At 36.8% G+C, this 26103-nt stretch overlaps 1 protein-coding gene across 1 annotated transcript in view; it reads left to right on the top strand.

Moving 5' to 3' along the window:
• Positions 1-26103, top strand: part of NOX4 (NADPH oxidase 4) — a 152449-nt gene that overhangs the window by 82731 nt on the left and 43615 nt on the right. Inside the window, exon 12 of the mRNA XM_081098394.1 lies at positions 25079-25160. Within this exon, the coding sequence (XP_080954520.1) occupies positions 25079-25160 (82 nt within the window). The remainder of the gene's footprint in view (positions 1-25078; positions 25161-26103) is intronic.

Here is a 26103-nt window from a genome sequence, read left to right as displayed (position 1 = left end):
ATACCAGGGAAGATAATGATTAAACCATATTTAAGAAGGGTAAGTCAATCAGCCTAGTAAAAGCGAAGATTTTGTTCTAGGAAATAGTCTAGAAAATCCTCTTAGGGTCAGCTTGGTGAAGATCTTGAATGCCTAGACAAGATATTAGAATAGCATAGAGATGTTAGGGAACTTTTAAAGAATTTGGAGCATCATAATGAAAATAGTATTAATAACTTGCTAGTTGGATCATTTAGAATCAAGGGAAGATTCTATGTTGCTGGAAGCTGGAAGAGAGTCAGTGGAGGAGAGGGGATGGAAACTGGGGAGTAGAAGGAATGGATTTGTAAGCTCAGGTTGAGAAGTGAACATTGAAAAGGAGGAACTAATTTTTGTAAAACTAGGAAAGGACAATATATGTATTGTATAATAAAAGAGAAATATTTTAGGAAGAAGAACAATTGAAAAGCTTATATCACACAGTTAAAAAATGATAGTATAAAATTCTTTGTCTATAGAAAGGACAGCTGGCTTGGTATTGGAAAGTTGAAGAAAATGGAGAAATATCTCATGAGAAAACAATGAAATTAAGTCAAAAGATCTTTGAGCAGTATTGACCTACTTGGAATCATGAAAAACCAGGCTTGGTTCATGTGATAGCATTCAAAGAGCTCATGATAGTACAGGGTTAGAAAAACACTGGTATAGTTTGGAAACAGTAATTCTTATGACAACTACTTGATGTAACCATAGTTGTTTTGTACCCTTTAACCAAAAATAAGTGAAGTTCTTTTCTGGTTCAAATATCAATATGGTAAGGATTAACATCAGTAATGAATAGTAATTGGTAGAATTCTACATCTGAAGGGAAACAAGCACAATGAAGGTATAATTTTATTCATCAGTGTAAGCAGAAACTTCATGATGGTTTATTGCTAATTATTGCTACTGAGTTTCTTCATATTTTCTATTGTCAGCACCTCATTTAAATAAATTATGTCATCATTTATTTTAATCTCTATTAGGAATATTTAATAGTTTAAATTTTATCCTCTTATTTCATGTACTATGTCATTGAGGGATAAACAAGATCATTTTATTCAGAGTTCAGTTCCAGTCAGTTGCTTTTCAATTAATAGAGACCGTCTTGGTTATTGACTTTAAATATTTGTTGATTTGAAAAAAATGTCAAGCATTCATGCAGAGAACCCCTAAATAATTGTGCCACTATCTGGCCTTTAAACAATGGAATTATAATTATGGAGGGGAAATGGGGACATTGCTCCTGAGATCAAGGATCACTGGTTTTTATTCTGAAAGAATTGATTAAAACTCAGTTTTAAGGGCAGTATTTATAGTAAGTACTAATGAGATACTTAAGAATTCAAATATCAAGTTTTACTTTTTAAAAATCAGTTAGAAATATTCCACAGTGACTTTTTCTTCCCTGAAATATGTTCTGCTTGGACAGGTCTAATGAACAGGTTTAAGACCGCCACATGCACGATTTTTCTAAGATTAATCAACTACAGCCAGCTATAGAGTGTCCATGAAGCAAATGAAGCAGCTGTATAGCACAGTATCAAAGTTTTGTATTTGTTGTTTAGCCTTTTATTTTACCCAGGCCTGTAGTTGCATCTCCTAAGTGTGTGAAAGATTTATTGAAGTTTAGAAGTCTCTTCAAACCTCTGAAGTAGTTCAGGTTTTTCCCTGAAATGATGATGGTAGAGGGGGTGTAGTGAATTATCCGAGTAGAGTTCTCTTTGAATTGAATTAATATTTTGTTGTTCTTCTAGAATCAAAGTCAGATGTATGGTGACAGATTGCCTGTTAGCTTGATCTAACTGTTCAAAATAGCTTATTACTTTCTTCATTAGATATCATTATTTTTTAATAATGTCTGAGATAATGGTACACCATTATTATTTTAGTCATCTAAATAGCAGCTTACTCTTGAGGGGTCTGAGTTGTACTATAAGAGCATTATATACCTAATATCCACATGTAATTAATTAAAAAATATTGTCATCGTTCCATTCAATAATTAGTGTATTGACAATAACTGGATAAAAATGCAATGAAGAGCTCATAACAGCCTTTTCTTAAATCTTGGGTATCCATTCCCATATTTTCTACTGGAAAATCTTGCTACAATCAGAAGATATGGTTAACTTTGAGAATTCACAGTGGGAAAACAGGGCCATATAATATCATCTCTTTGCCTTGATCACATAATACATTCATATTTATAGTACAACTAGGCTTAGATAGAGCTTTAGTTAAAGGGAGGGCCAAAAAGGAGGCAATAACTCTGTCTACTTACTTTAGTATCACTCTGTTAGCCAGGTATGTCTCAAACTTCATCTAGCTCAGTGGTTCTCAACCTTCTGGACCTTTAAATACAGTTCCTCATGTTGTGACCCAACCATAAAATTATTTTCGTTGCTACTTCATAACTGTAATGTTGCTACTGTTATGAATCATAATGTAAATATCTGATATGCAGGATGGTCTTAGGCGACTCCTGTGAAAGGGTCGTTTCACCGTCAAAGGGGTCACGACCCACAGGTTGAGAACCGTTGATCTAGCTGATTGTTTATTAAAAGATTAAAACATAGTATGTGTGAAGTATTTAAAGTTTTTTTTTTTTTTCATTTGGATTAACTCCAAGTGGAGTTAGTATGCCAGTTAATGACTTATTAAATAATAATAATGTCATTATTTTATAATGACAGCATATTTTGGAACAGTTATGGCATCCACCTTACACTGTTTATGTCGGTGACTAGCTTTTGGTTGCTGCAAAATGGTAAAAACCAAAATAATCCCATTGAATACTGAGCTGCTTTTTAGGGACATGCCAAAAGAGGAGATACAAACTGAGTTTGAACATACTGACTTCATCATGGATTATATTCAAATATACGAAACATCATGAGTTTTACATAATTCATGTTCACACATTATAAACTTTAGTCTAAACCCATAATAAATATGAATTATTAATTGCAATATCTGCAAAGGAGTGACTAGAAATACTGTTTTTCTTGTTTGTTTGCTTTTTGGCTATGGCCAGCAAATCATAATGGTTAGGCATTTGTGGAAAATAACGTTTAAATTATTTGTTACTTTGCTATATAATCAAATATTTATTAAACACATACTATGTGCCAGATTCTGCACTAGTCTCTGGAAATTGACTAAAACTAAAAAGGTCTCTGTTCTGATAGGGTCTGTATTCTAGTCAGTATAGACCTCCAATAAACCAAAAGAACAGATCAATATGTAACAAGTTAGAGGGTAATAAATGCTATGAAGAAAAATAAAGAAAGGTAAGGAAGTAAGAATGATGAAAGGTGGTAGTGCTATTTAAATTGGTTGTTTAGTTACAGACTTTCTGAGCAGACATGTAAATAGGTGAGGTGACAAATAAGGTGGATTTCAGAAAGAGGTATATTCAGGCCAAGGAAACAGTAAGTTCAAAGTCCCTATCACTTTTTTTTTTTACGTTTTATTTTAAAATTTTAATTAAAACATTTTTTTTCTTAGTTTTTATTTCTACTTTGGATATTCCAGGAGCAGCAAGGAGGCCATTATAGCCAGAATACAGACATTGAGGGAGATAATAGTAGAAAATGAGATCAGAGAGGGTATCAGACGCTATAAGAGGACTTGGTTTTGAAGACTACATCTGAATGAATATTAATTTTGTTCTAATATATACTACGTGGGGGTTGGCAGGCTGGGGTTATTTTTTTATGTTTTGGCTTATTGATTCTATTAAATTTATTGGGCTGACTGGTTAAAAAGACTGAATTTAGGAGGAAGGTGGAAAAAGTGATAAATCTGAACATTGTAATAAATAGGTCAAACTTTTATAGTTGTGTGGGTAGGAATGATATGTCATTATTTGGAATGGTGGTTCTAAATATGGGTTCTGGTAGCCTCACCTACCCATGTCCAGTTAGTCCCTATGGATGGTAGTAGCTTCCTGCTACTATCTGGATTTCTTTATCACTTTTGACTTGGCTTCTCAGTCCTTCCCTCACTAGTCACTAGTTCCCTGTGTTAAATTCCTTCCATTTAAAATATGTAGAGTCATTCCAGGTTTGGCTGGATCCAGACTATTACAGGAGTCAGCAGAGTGTCTCTGAACAGAGCACACAATCCAGAGGAGTAATATATGGGGGGATAAGAGGACATGCAAAAAACCCTGAAGCAGTCAAATGTTTGTGTTCAAGGACTGGTAAGAAATGCAGTAAGAACCAAGTAAGTGGAAATGTTACAAGGAATAAAGTCTGAGAAATACCCATGGATCACATAAGATAGATACTTGCAGACACTAGTTTTATTACAGATGTTATGGAAACCCATTGGAGGATTTTGATTAGGGTCTGACTCACATTTTAAAGTGGTAACTGGCTACTATATAGAGAATATGGTGGGAGTGGGCCTGAGTAGTGAGTTACAAGAGGAACTCTTACTCATGTCTAGACAAGAGAAAATACTAGTTACACAAAGGATAGCGATTGTGTCATGAGAAATGAATGGATTTTAAAGGTATATCTGACAGGTTTTGCTGACACATTAGAGGTGGGGTATAAGAAAATTTAGGTATCAAAGGTAACTCCAAGGATTTTAGCTAAGTAAGTGGACAGTGATGCTGCTTATTGAGATAAACAACCCTGTGGAATATTGGGGGGCAGAGGGGGCGGGGGAGGGCAAGAGTGGACATTCACAGTTCAGTCTTGCACATTTTGAATATGAGATGCCTCTTAACTTCCAAGAAGTGAAGTTGAATAGGCCTTCCCATATGTGAGCCCAGAAGTCAGGGAGAATTCTGTGTTAGAAATCTAAACCTGGGAATCATTAGTACATTCATGGACTTAACAACTTGAAGCTGGATAGGATCATCTAGGGTAGGAATTCTCTACCATGTAAAACCCAAAACATTGCTTTATAACATCTTATATGCCCACTTTAAATTGTTAATATATAATCTACAGATGTTATATCTACAAATACATTATAAAAGTAAATATATCATGCTAACCTTATTATAAAGAAGCTATTAAAATGAAAAATAAACGACAATAGTGTGGTGAAATCCAGGGGTGGTGCAGGCACCAGATAGTGGGGGGCAAGAAGGGGACAGGAGGGGGGAACATCTGTAATACTCTCAACAATAAAGATGAAAAAATAATATAAATAGTAAATGATTTACATCCAATATTTAAAATTTCAAGCATGACTGCACTAGAAGTCATAATGAAATAAGTGACTTGTACCCACATGCAGAATTATCACAAATAAGACAGTTCTAAATACAGGCTCCCAATATAATTGAAACACTGTGAGCACTGCAAAATGGCAAACATCTTTTGGTTAAATTCTAGACACAATAGCATACAATATTACTGTAGTTTACATGGTGGTCGTACTCCTGGAAATTTCAGTTCATATTTGTTTTATTTTATTTTATTTTATTTCATTTATTTTTAATCCTTAACCAAGGATATTTTTTCATTTATTTTTAGAGATAGTGGAAGAGAGAGGGAAAGACAGAGAGAAATATCGATGTGAGAGAAACACATCAATTGGTTTCCTCCTGCACGCACCACTGCTGGGGCCTGGGTCAGGGAGGAGCCTGCAGCCAAGGTAATATAACAGAGCACTGGGCCCTTGGACATTGTGACATGTAGAGTTCAGCAAAGGTGACTAAGAAGGAGTGGCCGCTGAGGCACAAGGAAAACCAGGGAAGTCTGAGTCCTGGGCACCGTAGGACAGTGTTTCAGAAACTGAATGAATGGCTAAAGTAATGACCTTGAGAATTGTGTTTTTAATGGAGTGTTGAGAACAAAACTTGACTGAAGTAGGTTTGAGAGATAATGGTAGTAAGAGAAGTGGAGATGGTAAGTATAGACAAATCCAGAGGTATGTTGGAGCCAGCGCCTATGAGCTTATTGGGGCACCGGGGGCTTCTCTTCCAATTCTATGTTCAGTGAAGTCAAGTTTGGGAGCTTTCAATCATTCATAGTATGATTATTTATCCCACAGAAATCGATAAGCACCATAAAGTGGGGTTTAAAAAAATGTTAAGTCCTGGCTATAAAATATTTGCTAAAGCACCAATGGACAAATTCTAAGGAGTTTGGATGTAAAATTACATTTAAAATAGAGCAGAAAATAGAAGGAAGAAGAAATCCTATTTCTTTTTTTAAAAAATATATTTTATTGATTTTTTACAGAGAGGAAGGGAGAGAGATTGAGAGTTAGAAACATCGATGAGAGAGGAACATCGATCAGCTGCCTCCTGCACATCTCCCACTGGGGATGTGCCCGCAACCCAGGTACATGCCCTTGACCTGAATCGAACCCGGGACCTTTCGGTCCGCAGGCTGACGCTCTATCCACTGAGCCAAACCGGGTTTCGGCAAAATCCTATTTCTTATCATTGAGATTGAGGATGGGGGAGGAGAAGGAAGAAGGTGCCATGTACCATTCAAAATAGTGAATTGATGCGTGAAGCATGGCGGCCCTTATGGGTTGTGCCAAGAGGTCTACTGAGATACATGGTCCAAAATTTAAAGTGAGACAAGCCAAAAAAATTGTGGGGTTCCCCCCCTTCCCAACCCGGCATGGTCCACTTCTTCAGATTAGCTATTAAGCAGGTGGGGAGTTGGATTTAACCAGCATTGCTCTACTCCTGATTAAATTCACTATAGTTGTCAACTCCAACCCATTCTCTGCACTGTCGCCATAGAAACTTCAAAGCATGAATCAAATGAAATCGCTTCTCTTGCTTCAAACACTTTAATAGCTTCCCATTTCTCCTAGCATAAAGATAAAAAATCCTTCCAATAGCCTGGAAGGGCCTCCCTGCTCTGGCTCTGTCCAGCTTCTCACCTTGACTCAATTTGTTTTCTTGTCTGCACAACAGCAACACTGGTCTTTCAATGCCTTTTGTTTCGCTTGCTTCCTCTCACCTTATTTTTATCCTTATCCATGTATTCTTACTCTCCACCACTCCTGCCCACCCTACCCACACATGTATCTAGTATATTTAAATCACATCTCAGAAGTAACTTTGTCTGAGAAGCCTCAATTTTTGGTGGTGTTTCTTACATATGTTGCCACCATTGTATTTCTTTCCTTAAGAGCACTTATCTCCATTGGTAACCCTCATTGAAAGTGCGAACATTGGTGTAACACATTTTCTCCATAGGCTGGCTATAAGCATTATTATTGTAGGAACCTGTATCTCTTTTTGCATACCAGTGTACTCAAGGGCCTATTAAAAGGATTGTTCATAATAAATGTAAATATTTATGAAGGAAAGGGAGAAAGTGGGGGAGGAAGGGAGGAGGGAGAGGGAGGAGGGAGAGGGAGGGAGGGGGGAGGGGGAGGGGGGAGGGGAGAAGGGTAAGGGGAGAGGGGAGAGGGGAGAGGGGAGAGGGGAGGAGGCATATCCTCTCCTTCATGAAAACTCACAAGTTAGTGGGGCAGTGGTCCGCTATATAAACCAGTGTAATACTGTGCCCACCAAAATGGAGCTTGCCATGGCTTCTTTGAGGAAGATTTGGGAGGCTTTTCAGGCCAAACTGAGTATTAAAGATAAATAGGACTTGCTCAGAGTGGGAGTTTATTCCAGGGAGAGAAATAGCTTGAATTAGTGGCTCAGAAGGATCATGAAGTGCCAGGAAAATGTCATGGTGTTGGAAGGCCAGGCTGGGATCTTATCCAGAGGTCATGGCGTGGAGGAGCTTGTGGGAATCGCTAAGAAGCTTGGTCTTTCCTCCTGAAGATAATGGTGAAAAATGGAAGGCTTTTAAAACAGGAAATGAAATCAACGTACACTTTATATGGGTTGCTGTGATGGCTGTATGCAGATTGGAAAGGAGAAAGACCAGGTTAGAAGCAAAGATGCCAAATTAAGGATTTGTCACCGTGTCAAGGAAGCTGAGGAGAAAAACGTTCTGTGTCAGGAATGGACTAGGACCACACAATAATTTTGCGAGTGGCATTACTGCTAATATTATCAAGGCCATCTTATGGGGAAAATTCAAGGGATAAGTTTGGGGATGGTATAGACTGCTTTGGATTACTGAATAAATAGGAGACCAGAAAGTAGAGCGTTGGTAATAAAAAGAAGCACGTGGCAATGGGCCTATTTCTAAAGTCATCCTGTTTCTAAATTCCCCCAAAACTCTGAGAGTGATTGAATTTATACTGTTCTGGCCTGTGATTAGCAGAAAGAGATGAGTTAGCAAATACATATGCAAATTACTTTTGTATCCATCCAGGTGGATCTGGGTCAAAATGAGGATTAACATATTATGTCTTCAAGTGTATATTACTTATATAGTGAATCACTATATTTAATTCTAAACTTTTGTGAATGTGGAAATCATTGCAGACAATTAATTAACTTGATAGAATTTAGCATAACTTATTTACTATTATACTAAGTCAGTCAATGGATATGAGCTGGTGTTAAATTCCTCATAAACTGAGAAATCAATGAAATTTTTCTATCAGGGAAATGAAAAATTTATATTACAATTTAAATGACCATCTGTTCTCAGGATATAAAATAAATTGTTTTCTCCTTGGTTTCTCAGTTTATGAACATGAAATCTATGCTATCATTTTTTTAGTAGATGACAGCTCACTTATAATGCCACTGAAAATACAGAGACTGCTTAGTAAATGATTGGAGTTCACTATTCATAAAGTTTTATTCTAGGTCAAGTCATTTTACAACTCCCAAAATGGAGAAAAACACAAAATTTTTGTTTTCTGGCCAATAAAAAATGTTATTTTTTATTCTTGAAAATAGCAGATTACATAATTTCTGGACCTGGAAATAGAGTTATTACAGCAAAGTGGTTTGTTTTTGTAGATTGTTATGTTTTCAGTAAGATTTGTTCTGTTCCTAAGAGAAGTTCGAATTCTCTATTATCTACCATTTTCTGTTTTATTTTACTATATATAATATGAAGAAAAATAAGAATAGTAAGGAATTTTCTTGGTAACGTAATTTCTCAAGCAATGTCAAAAATATGACAGTAATGTAGTAAGTGGCCAGGAAGGCATATGTCATTTTGCCAAGTCATTTTAGTGTTAATGGACTAAATAATTTCAAAGGAGGCAGGAGGGCAAGGGTTTTATGCCATTATTATTGAGAGGAACATTTTTAAGTACTAATTTTTTTATGCCCTTGCTAAGCACTTTACAAATGAAGTAAATGAATTAGTTCCTGTTCCCTAAACAAATTGTAATTTTAAAAGCAAAATTGTGACTTGATGGATTATAATGAAGCAGATAGGGTTCTTTAATGTCATGCATATGAACACACCAAAAATATTACATATCTTAATACCAAAGAAAGGTAATTATCCTCTGTTTTTTCAAAGGCAATTGAGAAAATGAACTTTGGGAATAGTATGAAGCAAAAATACTACTGCTCTTATTATGATTTTTGAACTTTAATGAAGAAGGAGAGTGGGATTTCATAAACATATATAATTAGAATGGGGAAATGGAACTCTTCTATAAAATGAGTTTTTTGAGAAAACTTGGAGGTGACAATTAAATAATGGACATGGAATGCTAGGGAACCCCAAGAAATGGGCCTAGACTGAGAAGTACAGTAGTTAGTGGAGTTAGTAAAGAAGAGTTAAAATGGTTTGTTGCGGTGTAAGGAAGAACTTAAATGTAGAAGGTGATTATAATTTTTTGTTAGCATAGTATTGAGAAACTAGTAACATGTTGGGGTTATCCACATAATTAAGAGGGAAGAAAAAGAAGAGAAAATTCACACAGAAAACTTTGCATATCCCAGTATGTTCTATGATAATACCTAGCAGAAAGTTATGCCTCCAATTGGAACAATTAAGAAAATGTGTTTTAAATGCGGGGCTGTCCTTCAGGGATAGTCAAGCGATTTTCCTCCTTTCTCCTCCCTCTTGTCATTTGTGACATAGTCTTCTGAGCTTTCACTTGCACGATAACAGTGCAGATCTCTTGTTGGTGCTGGCATGGCGGACTGTTCCGTGGTGGTTTGGGGTATTGTGTCCTCTCTGGTTGAGATACAGCACTCACCCGTAGGCTTTCAAAGTTGGCAGCGAGCATAGTGGAAAAGACAACCAGGGCCAACATCCAAACCCAATGGAAATGGGAACTTACCTTTTTTATCTTTTTTTGAGGTTTGTAAATGCATTTACACAAATATTCCTTATTTCTATTCCTGCTTTCCCCATAGGGCAGGAACAGATGGCAGTATTTTTCTAAACCATCTTTTAACACATTGTATGCGGGAAACGTGTTTACACGTTTTACGTATTCATACGTTCTACCAGTGTAGTAGAGTGCGGGACACGTATTAATACATTTTTTATAGACTAGCGGTAGAATGCGCGTAACGTATAAATACGTAAACTAAAGTTATCGTAATTTTACTGAACGTTGCCATTTGCGCAAAAAATTAGCAAAAATGGCCCGCGCCACCTGTTAGCGCGCGATAAAAACTATCCGCAAACAATGCGTTAAAAGGAGGTTTTTACTTGAATTTATTATATATTTGTTTATTATTTAACAAGATGAGTTGGCTTTTACAATGAAAACCTCTCACATTCCCTGAGCCTCTCCAATATATTCATTTGGTGATTATTATGTTTTCCATATTAAAAAGAAGTCACAGGAAAAAAATTGATATAACTTTAATGAGTATTGAGAATCAAGCAATATGAAGAAAATGAAAAATATTTTTAAAAAATACAATAGTTTAGAATGACATGCTGTGTTTCTAGATATAAAGCTGAATACGGTAAAACTGTTCATTCTTCCCAAAATAAACTATAGGCTTAATACAATTTCAATCAAAATCAAAACTCAAAAATATAACATTAATATTTATTTGAAAGAAACATAAGAAAATAATTAAAAATAACAAGAAAATTTAGAAAATCTTGAATAACAAGATAGTACTGGCCCTATTAAAATATGCTGTAAAATGAAATAAAATTTACAAGCAAGCTAAGAATTTACAAGGCTAAATAATATGACAAGGAACATGAAGCTATTAAGTGAATGAATTGGGATTTGAACTCAGGCTCATCTCATGGAAAAGCATGTGCTAATTTACTATACTGCCTCCTATAATGTGCAAATAGTATAAGTACTATGATACTAGAGCAAGGAATATGTTAACAAAGGAAAATAGCCTAGAAATAGACCTTTAATATATGGAAACATATCATTTGATAAAAGAAGCTCCATAAATCAATATGAACTACCCTATATAATAAAAGGCTAATGTGCAAATCAACCAAATGGCGGAACAACCAGTCACTATGACATGCACTGACCACCAGGGGGTAGATGCTCAACGCAGGAGCTTCCCCCTGGTGGTCTAAGCCATCAGTCAGAGATCCTCCAAGGGCTCCTGGACTGTGAGAGGGCGCAGCAAGGGCTGAGGGACCTTCCCGAGTGCACAAATTTCACGCACTGGGCCTCTAGTTAGTTTATAAATAAACACTTGGCACTTAACTATTAAAAAATTAAATCTTTAAATGACAAAAAATACCAAATAGGTTAAGTACTTTAAGTTTAAATGTTAATCTCTAATAATAAAAACATAATATGCTAATTAGACTGAACATCCTTCTGGACGAACCTTCCAGACAAAGCTGGGGCTGCCAGGGAAGCCCGGGTCTCAGGTGCCAGAGGGAAGCCAGTGCCGGCAGCTGGGGGAAGGGAGGCCTACTCTTGCACGAATTTTGGCATTGGTCCTTTAGTCTGTAAATAATCACCAATCTCTTGACGTAAAAGACAATCCTATCTTGGAAGAATTCTCAGAGAGAAGTAACTACATTTCACTATATAAATATTTAAAAATTATGTTAGAAATAAAAAATGAATTAAGCAGAAACTTATATAGAAATTACCCAGTAATATCTTCAATATGTAAAGAGTTACTTCAATTCAAAAGGAAATAAGCTGAGAAAAGAAATGGATACACTATGTGAACAGAGTAAATCATACTAGTATTGAAATAAATGTTAATTAGAATAACTATATACTATCGATTAACAAAGATTGCCTTTGTTGGTAATATCCATTACTGGTGTGGATGCAAAATATTGATATTTTACTCTCAAGGATATATGATTAGGGTTCTTTAGGAGGAAACAACATATTCTGTCTTAGGAAATCTTAAAATTTATACGAGCATGGTAAGGTGCAATTGCTTGTGCTGGAAAACAGGTTAAAGTAGGAGCTTTCTAGGCAGGACAGTGTACTGTAGGAGGAAAGAACACTGCAATAAAAGGCATGATGTCATTAGGAAACAATCTGATGTTAATGCAGGTGAGCTTAGAATTCACAGTGAAGTATTGGGAGAGAGGCTGCAGAAACATGGAGTCATTTTTTAAAAGAATGTTGAGCATCAAACTGAATAAATTAGACTTTATTCTATATTCTACAGGAGATGAAAAATCTCTATTCCAGCCCTAGCTGGTTTGCCTCAGAGAGTAGAACATCGGCCTGTGGACTGAAGAGTCCCAGTTCGATTTCTGTCAAGGACATATGTCTGGCTACGGGCTCAATCCCCAGTGTGGGGTGTGCAGGATGCAGCCAGTAAATGATTCTCTCTCATCATTGATGTTTCTATAACTCTCTCCCTTCCTCTCTGAAATCAATAAAAATATATTTTAACAAGGTTAGATACTCTATTTCAGTACCTAACCTTATTTTGCTGAAATTAAAAAATGAAACTGATTATTACTGGTAGGTGTAGTCTGCGAAGGCCTCTTCAAGGAATGGGAATCTAAGCCGGCCATTAAATCTTGGGCAGGTGTAAGTTAAAGGAAGGACAAGCTGTCCTAGTAGAGGGGTCCAAGAAAACCCAATTTTGTTCAATGAAACAACCTAACAAAGGAAGTGAATTCATATGTTTGCTTTTCCCTAATCCACCATTTTGTAGGTGTGGGCTTTGACCAGGAGGTCCTGCCTTTAAGAACAGAGAAGACTGTCACTCATGGTTGGTTTTGCTAGGTTTCCAAGGACCATACATCATATGCTATTAATTTTGTTTGCCCAGGGTTTTGGTTAGAACAGTGGTTCTCAACCTTCTGGCCCTTTAAATACAGTTCCTCATGTTGTGACCCAACCATAAAGTTATGTTTGTTGCTACTTCATAACGGTAATGTTGCTACTGTTATGAATCGTAATGTAAATATCTGATATGCAGGATGGTCTTAGGCGACCCCTGTGAAAGGGTCGTTCGACCGCCAAAGGGGTCGCGACCCACAGGTTAAGAACCGCTGGGTTAGAACGTTATAAAAACTGAAAAGAAAACCTCCAGTTTCTTTGGATCTTGGATAAAATTGCCTGTTCCTTTTTGAATATGTGCACACAGGGGGTATTCAAGGTTTATGTAGAAAGCAGGAATTGAATTAGCATCAAGCTGAGCCTGGATCACTTTGAGGTGTTCCTTTTGTTGAATGCCTACATTGTTAAAAATGTGCATTTGCTGTGACAAATGAAAATATAGTATTTTCCTTAAAAGGTGGATTGTGGAAAGCTTAGTAGCAATAATGCGTCTATCCAAAAATACCTTTGTTCTTTGCTTTCACTTTTCTTGAAACTCTGTTCTTTACTCCACCCCCGGCCCCCATCATTTTTTGTTGTAGTTAGCCTCAGTGGCAACAGAAGAGAATTTATATTTTATAAGAGAGTCAGCAATAGACATTGATTCACTGATGTATTTAGAGACCAGGAAGTCTGCGGTTCTTTCAAAAGCTGCTTCTGATTTTTTTAAAAAATAGTATGTTTAACAAGTAGGAGCCAGAATAATGATTGTTAAAGAAATGGACTTTTATCGCTGTGCTTCCTCTGAAATTAAAAAGATCCATTAAATAATTTTCCTTTGTGTTTTACTGCATGCCTACCTTCAGACCTTACAATGTTAACAGCACCAATTGTGGAGGCATACAGATTGTATATGACCCTGCTGTGTTTTCCTGTTATTATGTAATCCTTAGGCAAAAAGAAATTAAGGGAGGGAGGAGGGGTGAAAAGGGAGTACAATATTTTCTCTCCCAAGAATGAGGCAGTATGATGCAGTGAAAAGAACGCTGGACTGGGAGGGTTTGGGGATTTGTTTTTGTTTTGTTTTTTAATCATTTTGCCTCTTGCATATGACCTTCGGCCAGTCAGCCACCTTGTCTGGCTTTTAGTTTCTTCACCTGCAATATATTGCATTGAGGGAGTTGTTTTCTCCTTCCTCAGCTCATTGCTGATGTGAAACTGTATATGGTAATGCGTTTCAGAGAAATAAATTCTAGAATATGGATCATTTAATTCCACATACAGTAGGAATGATAATAGATCAATTTTAGTAAAATTGAGCGGATTTCACAGGGAATATGGTGGAGGATATGTGCCAAGTATAGGGTTTTTGTGTTTATGTTTATATCTCCTATCAAGGTTCTCATTCATTAATTAGCTCTAATTATGTATTAATTGTGCTCATTAGGTTCTCATCTTGAGTTGCAAGGGTGGGCTTGTTTTGTTTTTTTCTTGTATAAGACATGTATGACATTCTGTATTTTATATTTCTTTAATGTTTACCTCAATATTTATAGAAAAGGTAGTTTTCTATAACCAGAGCTGATTATTTCTTTTCTAGAACTGCAGTCCATTTTCATTTGAATTTTATCAACAGATTTATCCATGTCTTTAAGAGGAAATGTTCTTGTTTTGCAACTAGATTTTCTGATTTATCTAAAATAGTATTGAGATCAACCAAAGGACTTGTATGCATGCATATAAGCCTAACCAATGGACACAGACAACAGTGGGGTGAGGGCATGAGTGGAGCGGGGGGAGGGGGGGAGGGGTCAATAGGGCGATACAGACACATATGTAATACCTTAATCAATAAAGAAAAAATTAATAAAATAATATTAATTTGAATACCTTTGAGGTTGCTTTGAAAGCAATATTTTAAATAGCAACTATTGTTATTCAATACTGAATCACCATGGTGATAAAGAAAACATTCAGTTGATTTAAACTTTTCAGAAAAGGAAAATGTATTCTCTATATTTTTCTAGTTGGTTTAGATGTTCTTCACCAAGTCTGCCCTTTAATTCTTTTGCTTTTTATTTTTTGAAATGTTTTGTTTTTCTAAGATTAGTGTACGTATTACTTTTCTGAGCGAAAATAATACATTACATTTTGACAAACCATTAATTTCTTTGAATCCCTAGAATAGGGATTACTTTTCATTCCCTTTTCAAGTAATTTTGTAATTACACTCTAAATTCTTTCACAAGTAGCTGTAATGGCACTGCTATTCTTTTGTTGTGCTAACATTTCCTTGTGGTAAACAGGGCTGCCCTTGAGAATAAGTGTGTGGCAAAGAATAGGTACTTAAAAGTTTGTTGAGAGTGGATAAATGAAGGATAGTTTAATCAATAACATTTCCTTCTGCCCACAATTCTAGTCTGACTACTAATTTTAAATTCTCTGCCATAGATATTAATATATAGAAAACAGCAAAAATGTTAGCAAAATTATTCACTTCGTCTAGCACCATGTATCAGAAGGACTTCTTTTTTAGTTTCTTTCACTTTTTTAAAATAAAGCTTTGCTGATTCTTTTATTTTTAATTACAAATGTATTCAGGCAAAGTTGGCTGTTCTGTTCTTTTGGACTCTTGGAGTCTGCACATAGCACTTATTTATTTTTAGTGTGTGTATCTTTTGATACTGCATATGTGTTCTTTCCTGGAGTTTTAGCATGTTAAGGACCTAACTTGGTATCTGATATTTAGTACATGATCAATAAATATTTGCTGAAAAAATAAATTTTAAGATGTGCATATTTTGTTCATATATTTAAATAGGATTTCCTAAATGTTATGAAGAAAATTAATTTGTACCTTCTGTTTTAATTTCTGTGTGTGTGTGTGTGTGTGTGTGTGTGTGTTTCTGCATGAGTTTTGTGTCCTCCTCAGCAGGTAGAGGAGCAGACAGCCATAATGTAGAGACTGTGAGACACAAGTACCATTGAAGATATTTTATGTTTGTGATAATATACTATACACATCTATCTTTTTAAAGAATTTCTTTATTGATTTCAGAGAGGAAGGGAGAGAGAAAGAACATCAATGATGAGAGAGAACCATTGATCATCTGCCTCCTGCATGCCTCCTACTGGGGATGGAGCCTGCAACCCAGGCATGTGCCCTGACCGGGAATCAAATCGTGACCTCTTAGTTTATAGGTCTACATTCAGCCACTGAGCCACACCGGTTGGGCTATAACAAATCTATCTTTAAAAAATTTCTTACTCTTAAATAAGCACTATAAAAAATACAAACAAGACCCTGACCCGTTTGGCTCAGTGGATAGAGCGTCGGCCTGCAGACTCAAGGGTCCCGGGTTCGATTCTGGTCAAGGGCATGTACCTTGGTTGTGGGCACATCGCCAGTAGGGGGTGTGCAAGAAGCAGCTGATCAATGTTTCTCTCTCATCGATGTTTCTAACTCTCTATCCCTCCCCCTTCCTCTCTGTAAAAAATAAATAAAATATATTTTTAAAAAATACAAACAAGATATCAATAAAACAAAAGTTAATGCCTTTTTTCTTTTTTTAATTATATTTTTATTGACTTCAGAGAGGAAGGGAGAGGGAGAGAGAGAAACATCAATGATGAGAGGGAATCATTGATTGGCTACCTCCTGCACACCCCCTACTGGGGATCAAGTCCACAACCTGGGCATGTACCCTTGAATAGAATCAAACCGGGGACCCTTCAGTTCGCAGGGTCTATCCACTGAGGCAAATCTGCCAGGGCCCTTTTTTATTTTCATCTGAAATCCTTAGACATATTTACTCTTTACTCTTTGGTGCATATGCTTATAGACTTCTTAGATAATTGTAGATGAAGTCATCTAACATCCTAGAGAGACTGGAATGCTGGAGAAAATTTTATGACAGCTTGTCAACCCCTTAGCTAAATTCTCATGAAGAATTCTTCAGTACAGCTTTGATAAATATATTAATGACAGGCATTCTGGAACTCTGGAAAAGCTCCTGGTGGCTGATTGCGGGCTGAGAATGACAAGTGAAAGGTCATCACTGAAGCGGGCTCCTTGAATGCAGTGGAGAAGATGAGGTTTCTGATAGGCAGGGGCTAAGAGGCAGAATTTAATTTTTAGAGTTGAGATGGGTGTGGTTACTATAATGGGCAGCATGGCTGAAACAGTGATCAGAATGGATTGATGTGTAGAGATCTTTGGTGTTGACTGACAGACCATGGTGTCCTTAGGATTCAAATAGGTGGATGACCTCGTAAGTTATAATTTAATTTGTACAAATGAAAAGAAAACTCTAGGGTTAGCAGATAGAAGCATGACCTGAATCATCTCAATAGAAAGTCACAGCCCTTCATCCATTTCCCTGACTTGAGTCAGTTCATAGATCTGAACCCCTTTAATAAAGGGGTGGTCACATCCCTTAGAGAAAGGACCCTTGTACATGTCAAAAATTAAACTGTAAAATAATCCTCTTACCCTGCAGTCATTGCTAGAGTGACTCTGCTTTGTAGAAAGGAAATAATTCAACTTTGGGGGAGCTAAACATTGACTCCAAAGTGACACTATTTTCTGAGAAACCAAAACATTACTATAGTAGACCCATAACAGTAAGGGCTTATGGAAAATTAATGGAGTTTTGGCTTCAGTTGATGTTACCTTTGGCCCAGTTGTTCCCTGAATCCACCTCAATTTCAGAAATAATAACTGGACTAAACATACGTTGCCACTCTTGGAATCCCCTTATCCATACACATTTTCCCCTCTTTTATATTAATACTAGAGGCCCGGTGCATGAAATTTATGCATGGGGGTGGAGGTGTCCCTCAGCCCAGCCTGCACCCTCTCCAATCTGGGACCCCTCGAGGGATGTCCGACTGCCCATTTAGGGATAGGACCTAAACGGGAAGTCGGACATCCCTCTCACAATCCAGAACTGCTAGCTCCAAACCACTCGCCTGCCTGCCTGTCTGATTGCCCCTAACCGCTTCTCCCTGACAGCCTGATCACCCCCTAACCATCTTCTGTCAGCCTGATCAATGCCTAACTGCTCCCTGCCAGCCCAATTGCCCCTAACTGCCCTCCCCTCCACCTGGTTGCCCCTTACTGCCCTCCGTTGCCAGCCTGGTTGCCCCTAACTGCCCACCCCTGCTGGCCTAGTCACTCCCAACTGCCCTCTCCTACAGGCCTGGTCACCCCCAATGCCCTCCCCTGCAGGCCTGGTTGCCCCCAACTACCCTCCCCTGCAGGCCTGATTGCCCCCAACTGCCTCCCCTGCAGACCTGGTTGCCCCCAATTGCCCTCCCCTGCAGGCATGGTCGCCCCCAACTGCCCTCCCCTGCCAGCCATCTTGTGGTGGCCATTTTTGACCACATGGGGGCAGCCATCTTGCGTGTTTGTGTGATGGTCAATTTGCATATTGCCTCTTTATTATATAGGATTTTTCTTAATTTATTTTTGTTGTTTTGTACTTTTAGGTAGAAAGGAATATTTTCCATGTTTTATTGTTAGTTTTAAATTGACTTCTTTATCCATGCCATTATTTCTTCTTTAACCCTAATAGTTTCACCCTATTCTTTTGTATTTGTATAAAAATTATTAATGTGTATGTGTTCAGAGACCTCACCCCCAGCCTTTACCAGCTTACTTTCCTCCCTAATATTACCTTTCTTAAAGAAAAGAATGTCTTTTGGAACTATTTTGGGGTTTTTGTAATACAGTAAGGGATGGGAATAAAATGACTAAAAGGAGAAGTGAGACAGAGGAATTTTTATTTCTTTAAAATTAAACCTAGTTCCTTCTAGATTTAATTTTAAAGAAAGAAAGAATAGGGAATTGAGTTAGAGAGGAGAGCGAAAAAAAGAAATAAAACAGGTCCCTTACTAACTGGAGAATATAATCTAGAGACCATAGGAGAGCAAAAGCTGCATTTCAGTTGAGAATGCTGAGATACACAGGGCATGGTGCAACTGGCTAGTATAACTCGTGGACCTGCAGGGATACTAGCTTATTTTTCCCCCATTGGCCCAGACTAAATGATGTTACTTGTACAAAGGAATCTATGTCTGAGAGCATTTCATTTTAACAATGAGCACCTGTTTTTTCAACAAAGGTATTAGTTACATTACCTCTGAAAATGGGTGGGAAAGAAATGGTTTATTCTAACGTAACGATGTGCACATGAATTTCACCTAATAGTAGCTGAGAACATGATAGATACTCTACATACAGGTTGGGTTCCTCAAAAACTGACTTTGAGAAGTAATTTACTGGTAAGTGAATGTAAAATGCATATTAGGTATCAACACCTATGGAGGGAAGAGGTAGGAAGGAAGACTGGATGGAGGAAGATGTTGAACAGCCAGGCAGGCTCTACAAAACCTGGACCAAATGGGTAAGAAGCTCTTGAGCAAATATTGCCCATCAGAGTTGCCTGCAAGGAGCTAAAATACCCTGCCTTGTTCAGCCACTGGATAGGAGCCTTTCTTGGAAAGGTATGTTTTCCTAAGCACCTGAGACAGACCCTGATGTAGCTGACAGCCACAGCCCACCTGCTTACTGCACTCCTCACAGCTGGTCAAGTACTTAATTGAAGCAGAATTTAGGGGGAGGGGGAGGGTTCTCCTCTATATCAACCATAGCACCCCCAGCATATTTTATTAATAACATTTAATTAAAAAATTAAATTCTGAGGCGAATACTAAATTAAGCAGGTTGCTAAAAAGCATAAACCAGAAATGTCCCAGGAAAACCAAGATATAGGACCACCCTCCCACCATAACAGTGACTTTGGCAAGATTCCCTTCCTGTCCTTAAGCATATTGTTCTTCAGGGGATTCAAAGTTGAAATGATCACTGAATTCATCTGACTCATTTTTCAATTGAAAACAAAAATGGAATTAAGAGCAGAGATGGAAAGTTGGTAGAGGATTCACTTTCTGACATCCAATTTGATATCTTCTATTGTAACCTGTTGCTTCTAAGTACTACAGACTGTATGAGTAAAGAAAGATTTGTTCTTTGGTAGATCCTTTCTCATGTGTACTCACTTATAATACTGCCTGTATTATGAGATAACTCTGTGTTTCTTGTAAAATCATATAAATATTATGGTGTAATCATTTACTGATTTTGTTTTAGTTTTCAGTTTAAGTATAGAAATAGTGTCTTGTTTTTTTGGCAACATTTATTCTGTAGCTCCTTATGTTACATTATACTAGTCATTGTAAAACCTATGGTTAAGTCTCTAATGGGTCTGCTTCAGGTCCCTCAAGGATTTCGTTTCGGTGCTTTTTGAAAAAGAATTAAAACTTGCAAATTTAGAACAATATGAGCAGTAAGAGGAAGAGAAGAAAGTTTGTATCTATTAATAAAAAGGCCAAGAACTTCTTTTTAGTTTTTTTTTTTTTTTAGAGCAATGTTGTCACTCTAAATAGAGTTGCTATCTCATTTTCTTTACTTGCCCATTATAATCTGGTATTGAGAAGTCAGAATACTCATTTTCATGTGAAGAGGCAAAGATAAGCATTTACCTGGGAGGAATAAATGACTAGGAGTTCCTCCAGCAAACAATTTCTTAGGTTTTTGTTAAAGGTATTAATTAGGTGGCTGTGATCATGTATCTAGACATATAGGACTTTTAGATTATAAAAGAATAGCATAATCAGCATCACCTTTATATATCTATTCTGTATTTAACTTTTTCTTTCTTCCTTATTTTTTATAGTGGTAGCAAGAAGATTTTATTTTATTCTCAGCCCAGGAATATATTTGCATACCTTTTTGTCATGTTATGCAAATCATTATCTCATTTGCTACAATCTGAATATTGAGGAGGATTACAGCTGGGCTATTTTCCATAAGGGGAAAATAAAGAACTTGTCACAGTAAATGTGCAAAACAGTTGGATTAAAACTGGAGAGCATTTTATTTTCCTTGCCTTTGTTTTTAAATAATTAAGTATAATGTCTCACAATTGATTGTTCAGGGAACCCAAATTCATGTAATTGTGTGCAATATGTTAACCAGTTCTGGTAGCCTCAGAGTCTTTTTGTTGATTGAATGGGAGAAAGGAAGAGTGGGTGAAAGTCTACCAAAGCTTGTGTTCATTAAGATATATTTCCTACTGTTAGAAAATCCTGTTCAGACATTTATCACATAATTAATCAGCTCATCAGAATATCACTATGTAGAAAATCCTCTCCTTCATTCAGTGGCTTTAATGACATTGTTTTAAGAAGCCCTGTTAATAGACCTATCCCTAGTATTTGGATAACTACCATTTTCTTAAGGATTCGACTTTGGACTTAACAAGAAAGCACATCCTCTGGTTGACATTTTGCTTAAGAGGACAGTATTATTTTAAAAGTTTTTCTACTTAACAAATGAAGCATCAGTTTACTTAGCTATTTTTCCTATGATCAAATAAAGAACAGGATACTAATTAAATAGTTAATAGGCATAATCTGGGAAACTAAAGAAGGATTAATGTAAGAATTATGAACAATTTTAATTTACTTGGATTTTTCTAAGAACAATTTTAATCATTTACTTTTATTCTTGAGATATGAGATAGAGTGAACTCTTCACATTTAAGAATTTATTAATATAATAAAAAATAGAAATTTTTAAAAGAATATAATTTTCAGGTAGAGAAATTTGAAAACATTTATTCGCAAAAATATATGCACCCCTATGTTCATTGCAGCATCATTCACCATGCCCAAGACATGGAGACAACCAAAATGTTCTTCAGTAGAGTACTGGATAAAGAAGATGTGGTACATATATACAGTGGGATAATACTCAGTCATAAGAAAAGATGAAACACTGCCATTTGAGCCCCAGCCAGTTTGGCTCAGTGGATAGAACTTCGGCCTGCAGACTGAAGGGCTCCGGGTTCGACCCTTGGTTGCAGGCTCTTCCCAGACCAGGGCCCTTGTCAGGGCACATGCAGGAGACAACCAGTCAATGTGTTTCTCTCACATTGACATTTCTCTCTGTCTTTCCCTCTCTCTTCCACTCTCTAAAAATCAATGGAAAAATATCCTCTGGTGAGGATTAAAAAAGAAAAGAAAAGAAATACTGCCATTGAGCCCTAGCAGGTTTGGCTCAGTGGATAGAGCATCGGCCTGCAGATTGAAAGGTCCTGGGTTCATGTCCGGTCAAGGGCACATGCCCCAGTAGCAGGCTCTTTGTGTATGTGGGGGGAGTTGTTTGTTTGTTTGTCTTATTTTGTTTTGTTTTAGTTATCTTCAGAGATTTTCTTCCATATTTACAATCAAATGTACTTTGTGGTTATATAAATAGGGAATAACCTATAGCTATATTATATTATAGTTGTTTTCATTAAGAATTCTGTTTTTTCTTTGCATTAAAATCAGTTTGGGAATCACGCAGTAATATTTTAATTCATGTTTATTATTTGCACTGAAGGATATATCATATTCAATATAGCCATTTGAGCAGAATCTTTATAAAGTTCATCATGTTTGATGTTGGTTAATGGGCTTTATTCTATAAGACTCTTTTTAAAAAGGGGACACATGGAAGGGAACAAGGAGAAGGAGAAATACTACAAATAACTCATTTAATGAAAAGCTACATAAATTAGAAAGTAGACTGAAAAACAAAGGTAGTATCATCAGAAGAATTACTAGACATTTCATTGAAATGAATTTTAATTCTGTTGATTAAAAACTGCAGTATATCAGTCAATAATGTAGCTTAATTTTTAAAAAAATATGAACTCAAATTAAAGAGTAAGTATACTTAAAAGAGAAAAAAATAGTGTTTTCATGTGAACTGGGGATTAAAACCACCTGTTTTAGATTTTTTTAGTTCTTCCCTAAGTGTTTTATAACAACTGTCGGAGTGGTGAAAACACAAAGGACAGTAGAAGTCAGCTAAAGATCTGATTCAGCATGTTTTAATAAAAATCCACATCCTGCTTCTCAGCCATACTTCGTAGCCATGAAGCTCACAAATGTGTAACGTGTAACTACTCAGTAACTGGGAAATGGCGAATGTCCTCAAGTGTAGATTTTCAATATTTTGTGGAAATTGCTCACCTCCAGGGAGTGACAGATTGACTGAAGCCTGGAGTTCCAGCGTGACGCTCTGTCTCAGCCTGATGTTGTGACTATCACAGCTGAAATACAGGTCTCCTTGCTTCTCATGGTTCATAGCATCTGGGCTCTTGTAAAGGCACTGTGATTAACCGTGGCAAACAGTTTTCTGTACGCAGCAAAACGTGGAAATTGTAAATATTCTTTCAGTTAACACTTATCTAGCACCTTAATGTGAATGCAACAGATAATGTTCCATATTCTGGTGACACTGTACCATAGATACTAGAATGTGTATCTACCATATAACAATGAAAATGTAGTGTGATAAATTCTGTAAGAGCGTAAGCACCGAGTACACTAGGAGTAGGGACATCTATTCCAGATCTGGTAGGAGAGGAAGAAAGCCGGGATCAGGGAAGCCTCCCGTTAGGAATGCCTCTAGAGGTAATGAATAGCTCTAGTCCTAGATACATGGGATCTGTAGTAGAGTGGTAGATTACACAGTGCAGATAACTGTACAGTCTAACTAGATTTAAGGTAGGACTGGGATTCTTCCTTTCTCTGCTTTGCCTTCTCTTTCTTTCTCATTTTCTTTTTCCTTCCCTTCCTCCTTATCCCACTCTTTGCCCTTCCTTCCTCCCTCCCTGCCTTTTTCTCTTCCTCCCTCTCTCTTCACCTCCCCCTCCTCCCTTCATTACCAACTGCACAAGGACAGAATTTTATTCATCAAACTAGAAGCCCAGTGCAAGAAATCGCGCAGCCTCACCCACATGTGCCGGTCTTTGGTCGTTATGGTATTAAGGCCACAGGCCTTTTATAATATAGATTCTTGGTTCATGGGCTAATATTATCATTGGACAGTTCCTGGCTTTCAACCACTCATTCATTCACTCATTTATGAGGCTACACTTAATACATGCGAAATATTAATAGTTACACCTTTGCTTTTTTATTTAATCCCCTTACTCCACCTAAAAGGTAGCTATTATCCTGAGTTGTGTATATCATCCCTTTTATCATTGGTTTGTTTGTGTGTTTTTTCATATATAACGTACCTAAACAATACATTGCTTAGTTGTTGTTTATTTAACTCAACAGAAGAATGACATTCTTTTATATATGTATTCTGTTGCTATTTTCCACTCAACAACATACTAATATGATTCATTATGTTTTTATTTGTAACTGATTTCATTCAGATTTATTTCAATTAATATTCCATTGTGTGAATATACCACATATTGTCCATTCTTCTGACAGTGGGCAGTTCAGTTGTTTATATTGTGCAGTTGTGAACAGTGGCTGCTATGAACATTTTTACTTGCTGCCTAAGACATATCTGAAGGTTTCTTCAGAGTTTATATCTGGGAATGGAAATATTGGCTCATAGTGTGTGCAAGGGTTAAACTTAAAAGATAATGCCAAATCGTTTTTCCAAAGCTATTGGGCCAACTTGAATTCCCACCAGAAGCATAGAAAGCTCACATCGATCTATATTTTTTCTAACACTTGGTCTTGTGAGATTAATTTCTGTCAATTCCATGCCATGTAACATGAATGCTATCTAATGGTGTGTGATTTCGGTTTGCATTTCACAGGTTACTAATGAGATTGTGCATCTCTTGGTATATTTATTGGTCATGTCTATTTTATCTAATCTTTCAATTATAAGATTTTACTGGTCTATACTAGTAAATACGTGATATTTTTATATTCACAGTTGTGGTATCTTAATCATAAAAAGATATATAATCATTAAAGTTAAATAGATATAATTTAGTAGTATAGAGATCAGTGAGTAAACTTCTAATAAAGGATGCACAGTCAAATCGTTAACAAATGTGAGAGAAGAGGAAATAATTCTATTTTGAAATTATTTTCATGACATTTTTTTACAGCTTGGTGTTCATTTTTCTTTTGACAGAACGATTTCGAGATTTACTACTCCCTTCATCTAGTCAAGACTCTGAGATTCTGCCCTTCATTCAGTCTAGAAAATATCCCAAGTAAGCAATAGGAGTGACTGGGTATTGAAAAGGGAGTGGGCAAGTAAGTAATGGGAGAGATTTGGGAGGACAAAGACAAAATGTGTTCTTTCTTAAGATTTCTGAAAAAGCCAGAATAACTTAGCCTAACTAATTTGGGCATCTTTTGCAATATAATGTCCCAGGCTCTGCACAGCTGGGTCAGAGAAAAAAAGACTCGCTTGCAAGTGCAGCCAGCTGTGGCTGGGAACTGTTGAGAGTGCAAACCAAACGGTCTGCGTCAGTGTCTGGCCGCGTGTTTCTCTTTGCTTGGTGCTGTATCAACAGACACAGACACTCTGAGTGTCCGTCTGGTTTCCTGTTTCTGTTCTTTAAAAATGCAAGCGTTTATTCATATTGTATAAGTGGTTTTCAAATACCCATGTGCTAGATGTGATTTTAGCAATTTCCACAGATTCCTCTGTACTGTCTTTATAGTTATGAGAAGTGTTATCTCCTGGTCCTTTCTAAATGGGGGCAGACCTTGACTCTCTTAGATGCCACAGGTGTACTTATTTGGCTGAAGGAATAGTCCTTCATCTTTGCAGAGAATAAAGAGTTACCAGGGATTTTTGTTTTGTTTTCAGTTAGGCATCCTCTTTCTAAAGGCTGGTAGATGCTGCTGTCTTGATGCTTCCTGGGGAAGCTCCAAGCTCCCTCTACTCTCTGAATGTCTGACACTCTTTACTAGCTAGTATGCAAGAGGCTAAAGAATGAATAAACTAATATCATAAATAAAAAAAAGGTCACCAAGTTAAAGAGCTAAAAAGCTTGGTTCACACATTTTTCATCAAAACTAATCACTATGCTAAATGATTCCTTCTTTGATTGGTCGGGCAGTTTATTCAGGTAGTCACTGAATTTCTCTTTCTAGGGCAACTTTCTCCCCTAATAATTAGCTTTAATAATATTTACTTAACTCTCA

The sequence above is a fragment of the Myotis nattereri genome (genome assembly GCF_964212035.1).
Source record: "Myotis nattereri genome assembly, chromosome: 9".
Classification (NCBI taxonomy): Eukaryota; Metazoa; Chordata; class Mammalia; order Chiroptera; family Vespertilionidae; genus Myotis; species Myotis nattereri.
Note: the sequence above shows the minus strand (reverse complement) of the source record. Positions and strands in the feature narration are given on the sequence as shown.